The sequence below is a fragment of the Podarcis pityusensis genome, assembly GCF_964106645.2.
Source record: "Podarcis pityusensis genome assembly, chromosome: 5".
NCBI lineage: Eukaryota > Metazoa > Chordata > Lepidosauria > Squamata > Lacertidae > Podarcis > Podarcis pityusensis.
This window is the reverse complement of record NC_138032.1, coordinates 57,451,523-57,471,081: the sequence shown is the minus strand read 5'-3', so window position 1 is coordinate 57,471,081 and position 19,559 is coordinate 57,451,523. Positions and strand designations below refer to the sequence as shown.

Sequence of the window (19,559 nt, the reverse complement as noted above, 5' to 3'; positions counted from 1 at the left end):
ACCAGAGCAGCACATGGAAATGCTGTTTACCTTCCCGCAAGAGCAGTACCTATTTATCTACTTGCACATGACATGCTTTCGAACTGCTAGGTGGGCAGGAGCTGGGACCGGGCAACGGGAGCTCACCCCGTAGCAGGGATTCGAACCGCCAACCTTCTGATCGGCAAGCCCTAGGCTCTGTGGTTTAGACTACAGCGCCACCTGCGTCCCTTATACCACCAGTACTTTTATGGAATATAGGGGGAAACTGACCAAGACCATCTATTAACTTTTTACTGAGGTATAACATTGACTTTGGACTCAGCCCACTTGGGATCTCCCCATATAGCATATAGGCACAAGGTAAAATCATGTTTGCTCCTTTCAGCTTCTATTTTAGTGGTTCTATCCCTTTAGTTGATTTTTCTGAATGCTTTTACAGGGTCTTGTTTTAGAGTTTCCTGTTGCTGGTTTTTAATTCTTCTCAGTTTAATGTTGTTGTTTTAAAAAATGCACGTTATAAGCTGCCTTGAGCATGTGTTTTTTTTAATGGAAATAGTGTGGAAATTTTCATTTAACAAAATAAACACATAACTTTGTTCCACAATGCAATGTAGAGTCTGGAAAAGTCAGTTAAAATGAATCAGCTCAACTATGTCCTAACTCAGTCTGGGACATCAGTTAAAAGGTCTGGATGCAGGTGAACCCCCTTCAGAACAACATACTCATGATTCAAGCACAACTGCGCTAAGACAACAAGCTGTGAAATCATTTCTGAATGCCCACCTTGAAAAATATATTAAACTAAGACCACTTGTTTGAGCTATAATACCAAAACAAATATACTTCGTTCCATCTTGCCTTTCCTCCAGATCAGAGCACTGGATGGCTTAAAGCACAGCCTGAGATGTAATTCTATATTGTTTTGATACTGTACCCAGAAGTATAACTCAGGGATATGGAGCAGGCCTTCCTTCCATGCCTTAAAGCCTGATAATACCAGAGGGGGAAATAAAATAATACCTCACACTGTCAGCTTTCAGCTCTACAAACCAATAAGGAATGAGTGCTATCATTTGCTGCAGAACTTTACAGCAGTCACAAGCAGGCCAGACAGATTCTAGTGCTTTGACGCTCCTCAATTTTGGGAGCTATGTTCACCTTGTCTACCTTGACATTTACATCACACCTGTTCCATCAATCCAAATACGCACTCTTTGATCCAGCAGCTCAGTTTTGTTGCTGTCCATATGTATCAGAACTGTCAATTCAATTTAACTTTTGTCTCACCAACATTTGCCCTTCCTATTCACCTGTTTCTCTTCATTTATCACATCCCTATTTTATAATAATATACTATCCCCTGCCCAAATGTCAGAACACTTAATGTAAGTATAAATAACCCTATGCAGATTTGTTTCCATATAAGATTGCATTTGTTTAGCACACGTTATCACCCTCACTCTTTCATATTATAATTTTTTTTCTAATGCACCATTTTTGCCACCTAACTGAGATTTTATTCACTAGAAAAATCAGATCATCCAACTTCAGATGTACTTCCAAGATGGGGAAAGAGGTTTAAATCTCTTAGTTTGTGCCTTTGTTGCCTCAAAAGCAGTATCTGCAGATGTTAGATATTCCTTTTAAAATGCAGAGAAAGTGGGTGGAGGGGAACCCACTGTGCAGGAAGTGAAGTTAAGGCAGCTGCCATGTGTAACACCCAAGTGGCTTCCTGGGCGTTGCCAAAGGTTAATTTGCACTATTATTTAGTATCAGTCCCTCTTCAATGCCATCAAGGACATTTTCCCGCTATCATGTGCCACATCTACCTCCCCATAGGGATTAACACCTACAGCTAAAGCTTTGGAGCTGCCACACAGCAGTGGCAGAGCACATGCTTTGAACGCAGAAGGTTCTTTGTCTATGACCCTGGAGATCTGCTGCCGGTCAGGGTAGATAATGCAGAGTTAGATGAACAAATTGTCTGACTTGATAAAAGGCAGTTTTCTATGACAAGCCTGTTGCCTTGACTACCTACATTCTGCTTTTCCAGTGCTACACATACATTCCTTCACTTCCATGCCAAAACTTGGCTGCTTATATTCTAACTCCGCTTCACCATTTCGATTACTTTTTCCTTCATTCCTTCCACAGCACTGAGCACAAATCTTACTGCCATAAAAGGTTCCCACAGAAACCTACTGCTGTCAAGCCCCTGGACCTCCTGCTTTTGTTAATAGAATTCTTTTTTTTTTATTAATAATTTTTATTAACCGGCCAATCAAATCAAATTCACATCACATAAATTCCGAATTACAAAGCCGAATTTTAAATTTTGTTGTTGAGGGGACCCATATTTCAAGATCCGAAGGGGGATTCTGATCATCTTCTTGCTACTGCTTTAATGTCAAAATCAGTCCAAATCAGTCCAAACAGAGTTCATAATTCTATCCAGTCTTATCTTGCTGTTTCCACATCACATCTTGTTCATATATTTTCTCTTTTTTCTTTATGATCTCTTCTGATAGTCTCCTTAAGCCGATAAACACCAATAATAATCCTGTGTGAATTTTTTCGTTCTTCCGATCCTCAAATCGAGATGGTTTCCATATATCATCGCCTTCATAGATAACATCGCTCTTTCCATCATTAATTACAGAACTGTTGTTCTTAAGTCCCTCTGAGAAGTTTCACCCACAATATAAAAACAGCTCTATTTCTCTATTTCTCCTCCCAGACTTAAGTCCTCCGACAGAACTTCCCAATATGGCGACGGCATTTTTAACTGCGTCATTCCAAAGCCCTTATACATTCCACGCTCTTCTTAAAACATGCTTTGGTTCGAAAGTTTATCTCCACACAGCCTTAAATCCACAGCTTAAGTCCTTAAAACGACATTTCTGACTTGTGAGCGGAGGGGATTCTTGTTTAATCACATAAGGAAAGAAAGGAAAGTTTTTTTTCCCTCCCCCATCAGTCATCAGTCCCTTTACCATACCGAGTCTTGGCGTATCTTCTCATAATCTATACTGGTTCCTCCGACTCGTCTTGTTTTATCAGAGATCTCTTCTGTTAGCAGTCTTTACTCCCCCTCCTTCCTTGAAATATGTGCATTCGCTTCATCCAAATTGTTTCTTTTGAAGTTCTTGCAGCTAGTGGCGCGGATCAGAGACGGCGTCCAGGAGCGCCGAAATCCCACAGGAGGGCTTTGTGCCTAGTGCCCCCATCCCCACAAATTCGGGGGTGGTATAGGGCACAGCAGGCAAGGGCAGTCCCCCCCCCCACCATCCTGGGGGGCAGGGAGGCTAATTACTCCCAGCATAGCCTCCAAATTACCTCGTGTGGGTCGGAGAGATGTTATTGTCAGCCATCTTCTGATGCGCCCCCTAGTGGCCCCCGCTTTTGTTAATAGAATTCAGATATTCTTTCGATTCTTTATACAGTGGTACCTCAGGTTACAGGCGCTTCAGGTTATGCAATTTCGGGTTGTGCACTGCACCGAACCCGGAAGTACCAGAACAGGTTACTTCCGGGTTTCAGCACTTGCGCATGCGCAGAAACACGAAATCGTGCTTTGCGTATGCGCAGAAGACCTAATTGCGACCCGTGCGTGTGCAGACGCAGCGCTGCAGGTTGTAAACGGTGCGGGTTGCGAACATTCCTCCCCCATGGATCACGTTTGCAACCCAAAGTTCCACTGTATCCAGAATCCATGTGTTCTGCTCACATTTTTCCCCAGCCATCAACTAGTTCTCTAGATACTAAATTTCTTCCAACTCAACAGCCATCTGACAGAATGCCCTATGGTTGTAACTTCATCAAATGCACATGCAAATACATAAATAGCTGCATTCAGACAAGATGCTAAACCATAGTTTAGTGTTACAAGAAAAGCCTAACTGAGCTCTGGACTATTGTTTCCCCCTCCCACTGTGAACAAAAGCAGACCAAAAGTTCCTATTTTCATTTCATATTAACTGCTGAACCCTAAGAAATTATTAATCTTATCTTTGAATAGTTGAAATAAGCCAGCTTTATAAACTGTGGTTTGACTTTACTATCCATAGTAAAGATAGTAAATGTAAAGGACCCCTGGACAGTTAAGTCCAGTTAAAGGCGACTATGGGGTGTGGCGCTCAACTCGCTTCAGGCCGAGGGAGCCGCCGTTTGTCATGTGGCCAGTATGACTAAACCGCTTCTGGCGCAACGGAACACCGTGACGGAAGCCAGAGCGCACGGAAACAGCATTTACCTTCCCACTGCAGAGTTACCTATTTATTTACTTGCACTGGCGTGCTTTTGAACTGTTAGGTTGGCAGAAGCTAAGACAACAGAGCAAGCTGTGATTAATCTAGAATTGAAAAAAAGTTTCCTTAAGGCCGTGCTGGGGGAAGAGGAGGAGGAGGAGGAGGAGGGATATGTGATCCCAGGCCTGAATTTTGAAACTGTTCTCCTTTGGGTTTATACTACTATTAATATACATTGCTTTTACAATAGTTAGCATTTGCTTTGGTAAACTGCTATTGCAATTCTAGTTTCATTAACAATGTATGAGAAATCCCAATAATTCCACAGTGCATTTGTGCAGTTTACGGTAATACATTTTTATCTTACATTGCAATCATTTGCTTTACTGTTCAGTTTTCTAATTCAAAAGAGGTGAAAGACAGATGTTGGAATAATTCTGTCAAAGCTGTCTTAACCATAAGACCGGGAGATAAATACATTCAGTCAATGTCTTCATCTATGTTGTTACTTAGCAACCTTTAAACATTCTCTGGCATAGATACCTCTTTTGTCTGACAGCTATATAGCAAGTCTATCAACTGGATTCTCTCTTACTCATTTTTTTTAAAAGGAATCCTAACACTGGACATACCTTTACAGTTTCAAACCAGCGAGGTTGTTTTACTTGGTAATATATCACAGATTTATATTCTGAAAGCGCTTCATCTCCAGCACCAGGAAAAATGACATTCTTTTAAAAAGAAAGAAGGAAATAGTACACATTATATAATTTTTACTTGCATGTATAAACAAATGCTATTGTTACACTTAATAAGAAAACACAAGGGGGGAACGTTGAAAATTCATGTCACCAGCTTCAGCAGGGTGACAGGGAAACAATAAGCAGAAAATGGTTTTGTCATATCTGAAACAGAAACCTTCCATTCAAAAAAATTAAGTTCCACAGTTAATTCTGACAACTGTTTCCTACATATTCTGACATACTCAGAAGATACAGGAATATCGGGATTGGTATATGGGTCAACTGACCAGACAAATACTGTCAATTCACTGTCTACTATTTGACAACAGTAGGAGATTGTCAAATATTCCACTAAACCAAGGATGCCACTGTGTGGGTGGTAACTTATTGTTTTCATTTCATTATGCTGTTGATTGTTAGCAATGGCAGAGTGGAGGCTTCCTGTCCCCTAAAGATGGAGCCGTCAGAACAAAACACAGCAGCATAGCAAATCTTCTCCTGCTAACCACCTGCTTTAACTGCAGGCAACTCCAAACAGGAGCACAGATAATCATCAGTGACTAATCTCTGAATATGACCACCCATGATTCTATCTTGTTTTCCACAGAACCCAGCGAGTATTCCCGGCTTGTTATCTAGCTGCCCGCTCCATAAGGTTCCTGAGGGAGGTCTGTATTAAAGTCTAGAAAAAACAGCGGCTCGTGATAGAACTGGAAGTACTAGCTGAAATAAAACATATGACATGCTGTTCCAAGTTCACACATGCTGTTCCTGTTCACACAGCACAGGAAGCCAAACTATGGCTTAGTGAAACGCTTATAAACGTGCAGTCTCCTTCCTGGAGAGGAGCTTGCAACCATGGTTAGGCTCCCTCCTTACTAGCCACAAGCTGCAGCCAAGAACAAACTTTGGCAACAGTACATTGTTAGTGTGGAGAGAGCTTAACCAGTCTTGATCCAGAAAACATGTTAAGCCAAAGGAGACTGGGGTGGAGCAAAGCAGCTGCAAGCTCCTATCCAGGAGTCCATATACAGTGGTACCTCGCAAGACGAATGCCTCGCAAGACGAAAAACACGCAAGACGAAAGAGTTTTCCGTTTTTTGAGTCGTTCCGCAAGACGAATTTCCCTATGGGCTTGCTTCGCAAGACGAAATGTCTTGCGAGTTCTTGCGAGCTTGTTTCCTTTTTCTTAAAGCCGCTAAGCCGCTAAGCCGTTAATAGCCGCTAAGCCGCTAATAGCCGTGCTTCGCAAGACGAAAAAACCGCAAAACGAAGAGACTCGCGGAACGGATTAATTTCGTCTTGCGAGGCACCACTGTATTTTCACAGTCCTGCAATGCCATAGAATTGCCATGTACAGTGAACCAGGTCATTAAATAATGGAGTCAGGAAATGCTTTTCTGATGGTGTACATTAATGCTTTACAAATACCAAAATATTTGGCAATATTTGATCCTATTTTGACCAGTCATAAGCCATACACTAAGGAAAAGGTTTAGAATTGGCACGGGAAATAAACAAGCACACAACATACCTCCAATTTTTTGCCATCTTCATCATAAACGGATACTGTAACCTCTACATTCTTTGCTGTGGTTTTACTGCCTTTGTCAAAATCTCCTTGAACTAATGTTACATAGATATCATTACGGACATCACCTGAGGCAGAGAGAAAAAGAGAAAGAAAGCAAAACTATTAGTACAGCATTTTACGATCTATCAATAAATAGAAAACAAATCTTAAAATTCCTATCATTTATATCTTCTTAATTTAACCTACTCTTTTGTGTTAGGGCTCCTGTCCGATGAAAATTTTAAGAGTTTAGTTGTGAAGTAGAAGTTTTATTTACTCATAAGGTATGCATATAGGTGGTGGGTGGGTGCATTCAAATGCAAGTACACCTGGTACAACTGCACCTCAAAGCTGCAAGTGTTCCTGGATGACACTTTATTTGAATCCACCTCAATCTGGGTTTAGGCCTGTTATGGGGACAGGATCAGCCTTGGCCGTCCTGATGCAGAATGCAGTGCCTAGACTGTTGAACTGGACAGATGGACAACAGTATGTTACACCTCTGCTAAAACATCTACACTGGCTGCTCATATGCTTCCAGGCCAGGTTCTTGTGCTAATACGCAAAGCTCTGAATAATTTAGATCTGGGATATGTTAAGAACAGACTGAATCCTTCTATACCAGCTTAATCACTGAGATTATATAGATGAGCACTGCAAGTTGCTCCCTGTGCTACAGATGCCCAACTGGTCTCAACTAGAAGTTGGGTATATCACATGCTATGGAATACTTTTCCAGCAGAGATCTGGCACGCATCCTAATTTTTGACTTTCCGGCATCTCCTGAAAACTTTCCTCTGCAAAAAGGCCTTTGCTGCTGTTTAATTTTTAAGTAGACAGGCACCTTAATGATTACCTGTACTTTAAAAAAAAATTGACGTTTTTACAGTGAACACCACCTTGATATTTCATGATATGACAGTGTAGAAATACTTCCATAAATAGATAGTATTTCGTGTGTGTGTGTGTGCTTTTTGATTTGAGGCTGCATGTATTCAAAACAACTCAAGTTTAGGTAAAAGTTTCAAAATTTATCATCTAAGATAAACAGAACATTTTGGTTTTGACAAATCAGCTCCAATCCACATTCTACTCTGGGAATAAATTAATGCCTGCCATATATAACAAACAAAAATGCCTAATGATGCAGCACTCTCATAAACAAGAATGGAAACTGAGTTATACCAGAAAGAAGGACAAATTCCTAAACAAATTCTGATTTGATCATAAGCAGAGAGGATTACTTGATAACACAGCACATAGCAAGGAATGCCAAGATTTAGCATTCTTGAGTACTAGCAGCCTTTGAATCCTGAGAACTGCCCTTCCTTCTTGCCCCATTCTTGAGTCTGGAAGAAATGTTGTTGAATGCTCTATTCTCTTCTCTATATTCAAAGGGCTTCCTCACCACCGCTTTCTACTTATTGATTCTTAATGAGCCTGAGTACCTATAAATATCTCCAGGTCACCTTCCATTTATTTTCCTGAAGAGTTTAAATCTGCATTTGTGGCTTGCTTATATTTGCGTCTTATCTCTGCTTCTATCCTTCTTATCTCTTGCAGCTAACCTTCTTGTCAACTTCCTTCCCTTCAGCTTTTCTGGCTCAGGAGGCCTAATTCTGCCATCATTTTCTGTGCTCCTCAAATGCATACAATTGCTTGGTCCAGTTGGTTAACTTTCCTACAATGCCTATCCCATCTTCAGAATTTTTGGCGTTATTATGAATGAAATGTAATTGAAAAGGTATAAATGCTCCTCAATAAATGCTCCTAAATGTTTTTCTTATAAACCTGGACTAAATGAACAAAGCAAGCATTTCTCAAATACTGAGTAAATATTTTTGCAAAGATGTTCACACATCTGTATGCAATAATGGATAAGCTACACATTTGATAGCCCATTTGGACACGCAAGCAACAGAGCTGCTTTTGAAGTCTGCCTTTATTGCTTCATAGATTCATTTATAACATACATTAAAAGCCCAAGTACTCAAAACACACCAGGAATCTGAGTTTTGAAACAAAATGAACTAGACGTTCCACCATCTGTGCACAGTTAGTCCACAGTGTTTACAATAGTGCTACTACATTATTAATAAAGAGTCTGAAAGTAGATTGAAAATATAATTTTAAAGCCAAATCTCACGCAAACACTAAAAAAACCAAAACCAAGTCAATTCATACTTTCCCGTGAACTGCTTCTTATTCATCTTATCTCATCTCCAATGTTTTAAGCGCATCAGATCAAGAATTTGTGGAAGCTTACCAGGCATAATAATCTCAGGAAACCCCATTTTGCGAGCCACAGCTGTGGTTCTATCAACTAAGTGAGGGAATTCTTTTCTTATCTGATGAATATCTCCCGGAAGAAGCTTCAACGTTACCCATAAACCTGTAGCATTAAGTACAATACATTAGTTCAGAAAAAAGCTGTTTATAAAACGGTATTCTTCAAGTGCAAAACAATCTCTTAACATTTCCTTAACCTTTGGTGGTAATAAGGTGACAGAGCATCTAATTACACAAGCCCTTCTGAATCAGACAAAAGGACTACCTTGTCCAGCATCCTGATTAGCACAGTGGCCACCCAGGTACCACAAGCAGGATGTCAGCGCATAGCACTCTCCCATTCATGGTCCTAAGAAACTGGAACTTAAGAGGAACACCAACTCAGATACTGTTGGAAATACAGGAATTGCAGCCATTGGTGGCTTTAACAAATGCATGGGGATAAAGCCGTCTAAAGTGGGGGCCATCCATCACCATATTATGTGGAAGCGAATGCCACAGTTTTATCTATTGCCGTGTAACTAGTCCTTTTCTATTTCTTACTTGAATCTCTCATCGTGCAGTGATCCTAGGCGGGTTGATATTATTAATAACAATAATTTATTTAATGCCCGCACTGCACTTCATATTATATGAGAAATGGGAAAGATTGCACTCTTGAAAAGTATCACTATCTGGTAAAGAAGAACCTTAGAAAAGGTGAGTAGAGAAGGTATGTAGTAGAGTTGGGTTACTCTTTTCACACACCCTCATAAGCAAACCTGCAAGAAAAAGGTCAAATGCTTGTGGTGACTGAGGGAAGAAACAAAGCAACAGATGCAATTCTCACCATGAACGCCTCTCTTGTTGGCAATGGTGCCCACCTGAGAGGTGCCAGAACTGAGTTCCTGCAAATTTCAACTGGGGGGAAAAGCCATGATTCACATCTTTATGCAATAGGCTACATTCAAGCAATGGAAACAGGACCTTAGACGGGCACGCGTACATCTACCTTTTCATCCTCCACCCAGGCAGGATCACATCTCATTCCAGCCATGCAAAAGCACTCAAGGATGGTGCAGAGCAAGGCAAGCGAGGGGAGAAGAAGCATATCCTCGCAGGGTCCTTAAGGCTCAACAGAGATTAATGAAGGGCTACATTTGGCCCCTACGTATATAGGTTTACAAACTAAATGCACACATACCTGCTATGGCAGGTATTGGAAACTAACAGCAAACATGGACAGAGTATTGTAGCACCTCGAAAAGATTAAGTAGAACTTGTTGCATTTGGCACAACAGGCTAACACGGCTACCCAACTGGAAATGTTCACTATAAAGAGCAACCCTAAAATGATAGATGTGCCGCGTTATAGTGAAATGGCGGAAAGACTTGCGTGCAAAAGTACTAAAGTGCATATATCAAGAATAGTTAAGACTTTCATCGGCTGAGTAACCCAACGAAGCAAGGAGGTGCCGATGAAAAAAGAGGCAATGTCACCATGCTGAACACAATTCAATCAATTCCCTTCAGAACAATGTCAAAGTTATCACACAAAAAGGGAGGAATTACATCATTTCTAATGCTAACAGTGTAAAGTAAAGTGAAGTACCTACCCTGACCCTTGTGGTTAACTTCTTTAGCAGCAATCACTTTGTTTATTACAGTCTGAAGGAAATCATTCTCCCCTGCCACCCTGGGTGAAAAACGGGATGATATGTTCAACTGCTTGTGTCGAATGGCGTTATCCAAGGCTAGCCTGGAGGATGCACATGATGACCAACACCAAAAGGTAACAATGGATGGGGGACAGAAAACCAGAAGTCACAGTAACAAGAAACAGAGGAGCGTATCACATAGTTGACAAAGAGTGTTCATTAGTCAACACGCAGACGAAGGATAGGAAAGGGAACAACACAGACATAAGAAGATAATCAGGAAGATGTAAATCTAATGAAGAGAAGTAAAGCAAACTTGTGATTCCAGAAACGTACACCAGATCCCAGCTCTGTTTGCAGATGAAAAGCCTGAGAAATTACATATAAAATAACAAAACACCAAAATGTAAAACATACTGCTCCATGGAATGCTCGAGACTAGCTTCAGAAGTGATGTGAATTAAGCCGTAGCTTAATGAGAGTTAACAGAAGGGTGAAAAGCAAAGCTACTATGCACAGAAGTAGCTTCGAGCAAGGGAGAAAATAAGAGGAAATTCAAGAAACATTTCTACTATGGCTGAACAAGATGAAATTGAAGTTATAAATGAAATGCAGCATTTTGAAAAATCATATCTACTACGCCATAGTGCCATGTGACAGCCGTTGTGTTTGTATTCATTTCACTGGCTATGAAATAACCAGGATATGAAAAGAAAAATGCCAAGTGGCGCAACAAAGGCACAACGTGAAATGAGTAAGAAAAAAATTGCTTCGCATGTTCAGCTCTTAAGTCAACATTGGGAATGACAAAGCTATTCATCGCCAGTGCACGTTGCTCATTCCTGATGCAGAGTTTTTCTGAAGAACATTTTAATCTACCATGGGAGAGGAGAGGGGGAAAGAAAAGAGAACCTTGGCACGTATTATTCTGCATCCTTTCAAAATTCTGATTTATGCATACTGCTATAAATCAGATTTAATGGAGCAAGAGACTTGTAAGCATTTCACTAATATCTACTTTTCTTTATCCATAAATATGCATTGTCAGTGTTCATCCTCATCTCCCAATACACTTGTCGCAGCTTAACTTATAACTGTCACAAAGCATGAATGGAAAGTACTCTTCTTCCAGGGTCCCTGAATTACACCTAACTTCATTTTAAACTACAATACTTTATTAACTTGTTATTAATCATAATTACTATAAAAACAAAAAATTTGAAGGACCCCTAAATTGTCACCCTGTATTGACCCAGCAACTGAATATTGTTTCATCTGCCCTCCAACATCCCACTTTCTTATTTTATCCAGGTTTCCACGTAAACTTACTTCAATGTTCTTATGTCTACTGCTTTTTTCTTTAAGCAGCGTGTGTTACCAAAAGTACACCTGATTACAAACTGCGTAAGAAAATATTGCCAATGCCTACACAATGCATAACCACTGTCCACAATGTGCATTATTTGGAGATTTCTTTATTTACTTCATGAAATTTATATACTTGACTGTAGAAAGAAATCTCAAAGTGGTTTTACAGAAAGACTTAGGATTCACCCTGTCCTGTCAGTGGAAGCCACACGCAAGGTGTGCACAGTGGGGCTTTACCTCCTCTCCTCCTCCATGTGCCACCCCCAGCAAACTGGCTTGGGGGGCCCAATAGTACCCTCAGAACAGCACATGGCGGGGGGGGGGGAGAGGAATCATGGCAAGCTACAACGCTTGTGCAGACAGAACACTTGGAAAAGTGAAACACTGAATTCCACCTTTAGTAAAGTGCCCCAAAGCATTCACCTGTAAGCTTACTGAAAGCCCCCAAAGAAGCAAAACCATTTCTCACACTGTGTCATCAAAATTCTGTATCACTGCCCTTAATTATTCCCAGAGAACATAATGTATTTCAGTACCTATGGCTGCTCAATGCTCTCAACATCTCTACAAACTAGGAAACTTGTGGTCAATTTAAATTTCTTATTCAGGCCTTGACTGCAGTCCAGACATTTCTGCGCATGCTAAGCTCTTGGGAGTTATGTGAGCGCTCCCATCTATTTCAGTTGAGGTGACCAACCAACGCACACAGCACCTTTCTTTCATCCAGAAAAATGGATGGGAAGCCCTTCCAAGTGGGGAGCTCTATAGCTAAATTGGAGCTTCCTTTCCCACAACAGTAATAAGGACAGACTTTGAGTGTTTGCTAATCAAATCTTAAAATAACAATCTGGAAATAGCAGCAACAATTGCTTCCTTGTGAACTATACAGGTCAATTATACATCCAATGTGTCCTCAGCTTATGAATATCTACACAAGCAAAAAGCTACACAGAAGTTCAAAGCTATCTGATTAATTTCCTCAACAAAACAGGCTAAAAATAAGTGACTTTGTTGCTAATTTGCTGTAATATTTATAGCTGCCATACACAGTACTATTTTTCCCTTTCTTGGCATTCTCATTATGGAAACCATCTGAGCTAAATTCTAATCTGGAAAGTCATAATCCACTATAATATTGCTGGAAATCTCCTCTGACATTACTACTGCATTACTTTATACTTACGACTGAAATGGAATGAAGTGTTGTTTGTCCTCGTCATCTACTTTCCCACTAATTATGTCAGTTACATCCATTACTGAAATCAAAAAGAGAGAAATGTCGTTAAAGAGATCAACATCTAAAGGGAGGGAAAGTGGCAAAGAGGCATAAAGACATCTTTGTGCTTCACAACAGACAGTTTGGAACTATTTTACGACAAATATATTCTTATGTTCAAAGATAGCCCTGCTATATTCACATCAGGGAAAAAAGCAGAATCTTCTGAAGCTAATAATGGCTATGCATTTGTGCATCACATACTGAAACATGTTACAACTGATAACCCACTTCACCGCAGAATAAATTCACACTTTCATGGCAGATGCTGTGAGACTAAAGATAATAATGGCTCTCAGAGAGAAACTTGCTTTATTTTCTTGTTTACAACCTTTTACAACATTTAGGTGTATTCTCCTGGGGGCATACAAATATGCATGCAGAACAGAACATACTTCAAAAACTCATTTGCAACTTGAAATATCCTCTACCAAGTCTTCAAACTTATTTATTGAAAATACCTATATGCTGCACATCTTGTTATAAAATTCCACAACTGCTTACAGAAACATAATCAATGAAACTCAATATTAACATTAAAATAAAATTTGTAAAAAAAAACAAGAAACCAATACAATCATTCATTAAAACCAGGCAATGTGGAATGCTAGTTCAGTATGCTAGTTCTGTAAGGCAATTTGCACCAGACCAGACATGGGATAATGAAAGAGATATCCAAGCCCAAAGAAAGTGGAAAGGTTATTCTCAGCTTAACCAGTTAGGGCACATTCAGAAGACAGCATGCCATGGCTTGGTAACAAAGCACCAGCAGCAAACAATCTCTGAAGAGACGCAGTTTTACTAGCAGACATCACCATGATCTAGCAGTAAGGAGAAATACATTGTATATGCCAGTCCAGCACTGCCTCTGTCAGCCACTTGTACCTGGATGTTTGTGGACAAATGCCCTGCTTAAGTATACTGTAAGGATCTAATGCACTAAAACCAGTCATCCATTCCCTTACATCAGAACCATGCTGACGTAACTTTCAGAATCAATATATTCTTTTCAAGCAAAGTCCTTAACATCATATTCCATCTTTTTTCAACTCTTCCAAATGGGAAACTCAGTAATGAAAACAAATCCAGTACGTTTCTTCAACTTGGTGCCGGAAGAGTAGGGATCAAGGCCAGCTTTTTAGATCACTGTAGTGAAGGAGTAGAGGGGTAATTTGTCCACCTTTGGTGCCCACGCTGCACTCAGCTCTCACCTACGGCTCTTAGAAGCTGTCAGCATACAACAGCAGCTACACCCTGGGAATGGCTTCGACTGGCCAGCTAAACCAGGTGGGGGTAACTGATGGGTCTCAAACCCTCAGTGAGTTAAGGACTTCCCCTGCATGTGAAGACAGATTCTGGTGGATTGAACAGACAAGACTCATTGTGAGTCCAACTATCAAGAAGACGGTTATTGCATGTGCTGTGGAGGGAAATGAGGGGCAGAGGGGGCTCATCAGCCTGGGAAGGTAGCCCATATAAGAGAAGGAGAACTCTGATCCTAAATCTCTGTTGCCTTGCAGCTATACTCATTCACAAGAAAGTCTTTGGGAGTAAACCCTGAGGAAAAATCTGTACCCACTGCCTTGTGGGACATCTTCAGGAGAAGAAAAGGCTAAGGCCTACACAAATATAGAGTGGAGTCTCAAAGACGCTTGGATGGTGTCTTGAAGGCCTCTTTCTGGCAACACCTGCAGGCAATCTGGTGCCAAATGAATTGCTCTGCTTTCCTTTGGACCACCACAGCCAGGGCTCTTGTCGTCTGGGGAGCCTATGCTTGCGCCTCAGGGAGGTCACTACTCAGACCCTGAGATTATTCTTTGAGGCCCTTCTTCGCATGCCTCCTCCACGAGAGGCCAGAAGATGGCAACACAAGAATGGGCCTTCTCTGCAGTGGCTCCCCGTTTGTGGAATGCTCTCCCCAGGGAGGTTCGGTTGGCACCTTCCTTATATACTTTTGGGTGCCAGATGAAAATGTCCCTCTTTAACCAGACCTTTGACTGATTGACATCCAATGCCCTTTTAAATATGCTGAGGGAGGCGGGGATTACTGGGTTGTCTTTGTTTTTGTTTTCATTATGTATTTTGTGGTTTTGATATTGTAATTTTATGTTGTGAACTGCCCTGAGCTCCATGGGTATGGGGCGGAATAACAACAATAACAACAACATCTAGAGGGCACTAGGTTGTCTATCCTAGCCCTGGTCAGTATCACATGATTCAGCTCTACCATCCCTATTAAATGCTGCATGCAACTTTCTGGAATCCTTATCCAGTTTAATACTGCATCATTTCTCCGCCCATCCCCTTCCATTCTGGGAAATTAGCACTTTGCATTTTATGCAGCAAATATTATGTTTGCCATAGCTACCCTGCTTCTGCACTAGGGCTCTTCTGAAACAAATACAGTGGTACTTCGGGTTAAGAACTTAATTCGTTCTGGAGGTCTGTTCTTAACTTGAAATTGTTCTTAACCTGAAGCATCACTTTAGCTAATGGGGCCTCCCACTACCGCCGCCACGCAATTTCTGTTCTCATCCTGAAGCAAAGGTCTTAACCCGAGGTACTATTTCTGGATTAGCGGAGTCTGTAACCTGAAGCGTCTGTAACCTGAAACATCTGTAACCCGAGGTACCACTGTATATAAACATGTGAAGGGCACATGCACATTCCTTGGCAAGCTGCAAATGATCTAGGCATAAAATTCAGTAAATATAACCAACAGGCTGAATAATTATTCTCAAAACTTCAATATGCCAAGTCAGCAGTTGTTCAATACCAAACAGCTGCTCTTACTTGCAGAACATTTTGACAGTGCACCTAAAGAGAATGGATTACCTGCTACGCCAAAAGGTCGTCGGAGCCCAGAGGTTAGCTTTCTTGTGTTGTTGTCTCTTAGTTCCATTCTGCCTACTCGTACGATCTGACAGACGAAACTGATTTTCTCTCTTTTCAGGTCTTTGCTGCCAAGGTCCTAGAAACATTAAGTTTTCATACCTTTACTTTGCAAACTGCACTTACATTTCCACATAAGATTACATAAGAAGAAATATCTTTTGAGGTGCTAGAGAAAACAGAAAGCGACCATTTCCCATTATTAGTTACAATCTACCCCCTGTTAGAATGCCTCCCCCCTTCCAAAGCCAACAAATGCATCCGGATTACATAAGAAAGATTATTTGCTATTTAGCCTTCTCAGTTTGCCATCCCTTCAACCGTTATTTGCATGACAAAAAGTTTCATAACGATCAAGGAATACATTTACATGGAAATGTTTAAAATGACTAGAGAGTCCTGAACAATTCCTACTGATTTAAAAATGTATTTCCCACACAATCGTCAAAGAGTCTTCGAGAAATGGTTCATGTGATTTTTTTTCCCAAGTGCAAAAGCATCAAAAATCTTAGTGCCCTTAGCAGCTCAAAGAATTTCCTGCAGCATGTGTCAGAATTGAGCTAAAGCCACATGAAAGTCCATGTGGGTTCAAAAAGAAAAAAACTAGGAGCAAGTGAAATACTGCCTATGAGACAGATATGGCCAATTAAAGCCACACTCGGATGCTACAGGAGTGCTGTGCTGAAGTGTGTATACCAAGAAAGGAGGACCTTTTTAAAAAAAAAAAAAGTCCAAAAACTAAATCCCCTCAGGGCCTAATTCTCAGCATCCTATGCTAACGGTGAACAGAGGGGAAAGTGGGTGGAACAACAGAGGCTGACCTTTGTACTAGGGCTAGGCGACATCTGGTTTTCAACATTGTGATATTTCACCAGCTGAACATCACTATATACTGATATATCACAATGTCTGACATAAGGATGGAGCTATGTAGAGTCATTGGCTGGCTTCACAGTTTTTCCCACATTGTGATTTTTACATAGTTCACACATACACATCATGATTCGGGATATATTGCCAGGTCAAAAAACAATATCACAATATGGACGTCAAACCAGTTTTGGACGATATACCACGCAGCCCTACTTTCTACTGTAGGCTACATTCCAGTGATTCAGAAGCCAGAGGTTTCTGCACTCACACTTCTCTGTCCTCCATACAGGCAAGAATTAGTGCTCAAGGACACTTTATAGCTAGGTAAAAGCACTTGCGGGGGTACAGAGAAGTGCTACTGAGGGGTGTGGCCTGGGAAGAGTCTCAAGGGCCACATTTGGTCTCTGGGTCTGAAGTTCTCTATCTGCAGTGCAGAGCCATGCGGTCACGTTTCTTCTTCCCCAATAACTATGTTCTGCATGTGGTTGTGTGAGCTCTTGCTCACCTGATCATTCAAGTACCCCAGTCACAGCTTTCTGCTTACACAGCTGTGTGCAACATGTGGCTACCGAGAGAGGCCAGAGGGACACGGTAGGGCTAAAGCACAGCTTTGCTCCTTCCTGTATATACCTACGCTCTGGAAGCAAGAAATGCATGAACTTCTGTCTTTTCCTAACCCAGCTCCAGTCCTTGGAGGCAGAAGCTGGAAGGCAAACAATGCCCATTTCTGCACCAACCTGAGGCTGGTGTGCAGTGGAGCCAAAGAAGACTTTGGCAGGAGCATGGGAAACAACACTATACCGGATCAGACTGTTGGCTGATCTCGCTCAGTACTGTCTTCGCTAGCAGCCAAGCAGCTCTCCAGTCTTTCCCAGCCCTGGAAATGCCAGGGATTGAACCAGAGGTTGAACCAGAGCCCTTTAGCAGTGCTCTGTCACAAAGCGATGGCCTTCCCCTGCTGGAGATTTCCTGTTGCCTCACAAACTATTGAAGCAATAGAATACCTCAAAAGTTGCAAACTTACCGTGAACACTGCTCGAAGATTATGTAATCTATCTATGTCTTTTGGAAGCCCAGAACTCGACCACCTCACCAGATAATTCTCACTGCATAAATAAACATATCAGTCTATCAGCTACATCACAATTTTACAATCAAAAGCTAAATATGTCACATTGTGACACATTAAAACCTGCATTTTAACAAGCATACAGAGATTCTACTCAGACAATATTGCCTCTGTTAGACAACAGTGTTTTGTACATGTGTAACATACACAAACACACACATTTAAGCAGTAACAGGAACTAGGAATACATGGATTTGTTTCATTTTACATTCCATTTGGGCTGCAGAAGAAATGTGCTCTGGGAGAGTAAAGAGAATCCTGATGGATTCCCCCGCCCCTTGCATTACAAAAAAGGGCATGTTATCTGAAAGCTGAAAGAATTTAAATGGGCTTCTGAAGTTCAAGGTTTAGATTTTCTGTATCAATTCACGGTGCCATTTTTCCAGATGCTTGTCAAAATGCGAGCACTAGGCCCATTTATACTTGTAAATGTGCTGTGTGCTTTACAGCCTTCGTCTTTGCTATCCTCAACAGGCATTTGTGATGTTCATCACTATAATTCCCACTTTAAAGGATTGAAGAGATAAACGCTGTACCCTCTCACTGAGAGGACTGCAATAGGAGTGTTTTGTGCAGTTCAGAAGAGAGCAGGGTGTTGAATGTATATCATGGGCACTTAAATTCTTTACTATCACCTTTTCTATATATCTTCAGGAAGATGCATTTCCCTGCCATTCACAAATAAAGTTTTGGGTGTTGTTTTTTTTAAAAGTAAAAAGTGTATATTCATATGACTAGTCCTGTGCCTTTGGGATTAGGCAGTCTCTAAACTAAAATATAACAGTTAACAAAGCAAAAAAAACATTCCCGTACAGCACTGACCTGATAAACTTGGATTCTAAAGGATCATACAAAGACATAAGGACTTCAGCATCTTCTCCGATTTTGCAGACAACGTTTTTCAGGTTTACAAACAAGGCAAACGAAGGTGTCGCAGCAAATTTGGCTTGCCTACTAATGTCAAGATTCTGCTTTTGAGACTGAAACAGGAGAAAGTTTTTAAAGAATTTACCAAGTACTCTATGATGACTAAGAAACAAGCTGACCCACCACAATACAAACATTTACATAAATCCAGCCTTGCAAATATTTGTGCGTTTAGCTCCTGTTCTTAGCTAACTAATCTGCTCCCTCTCTACTCTCACTCCATGCATCTTTCATGTGTCATAGGCAGCATGCAACTAGGCTAGAAACTGACAGGGGGGGTAAGAGAAGGATGGACAATTACAGGGTTGGCAGAGCTGCCTTTCTTTGTCATTTACAAGCAATACATCCATGCAGGCAAGTACCACATGCTGTGGTTGCTGCAAACCTTCTCTCTTCTCATTAGAAACAGTAGTCTCCCAGATCTAAAAGATTCAGAGAGGTAGGCAGCATAGCACTGCAAGGCTGATACAGAGGCAAGGGAAGGTTCAATTCACCAATTTTATCCTGCCCCAGGTGAGCAGACTAGTGCCTAATTAAACCCTTGGAGGTTTTAAATCTATGATCTATGAATTCAAATGCTAAAAGCTACGGTGCCAACTAAAAAACTGCTTATGTTCTTTCAG

The 19,559-nt window shown here is 41.0% G+C and overlaps 1 protein-coding gene across 4 annotated transcripts in view; it reads right to left on the bottom strand.

The window, feature by feature from the left end:
- Positions 1 to 19,559, bottom strand: part of DOCK1 (dedicator of cytokinesis 1) — a 362,659-nt gene that overhangs the window by 268,726 nt on the left and 74,374 nt on the right. For 2 of the 4 annotated variants that reach the window (XM_081005188.1, XM_081005191.1), the window contains exons 8-15: positions 18,832 to 18,989; positions 17,905 to 17,986; positions 15,951 to 16,086; positions 13,023 to 13,095; positions 10,430 to 10,572; positions 8,812 to 8,937; positions 6,507 to 6,631; positions 4,862 to 4,960 (exon numbers count right to left, since the gene is read on the bottom strand). In XM_081005188.1, coding sequence (XP_080861314.1) covers positions 4,862 to 4,960; positions 6,507 to 6,631; positions 8,812 to 8,937; positions 10,430 to 10,572; positions 13,023 to 13,095; positions 15,951 to 16,086; positions 17,905 to 17,986; positions 18,832 to 18,989 — 942 coding nt within the window. The remainder of the gene's footprint in view (positions 1 to 4,861; positions 4,961 to 6,506; positions 6,632 to 8,811; positions 8,938 to 10,429; positions 10,573 to 13,022; positions 13,096 to 15,950; positions 16,087 to 17,904; positions 17,987 to 18,831; positions 18,990 to 19,559) is intronic. The other 2 variants (XM_081005189.1, XM_081005190.1) reach the window with 1 other exon arrangement.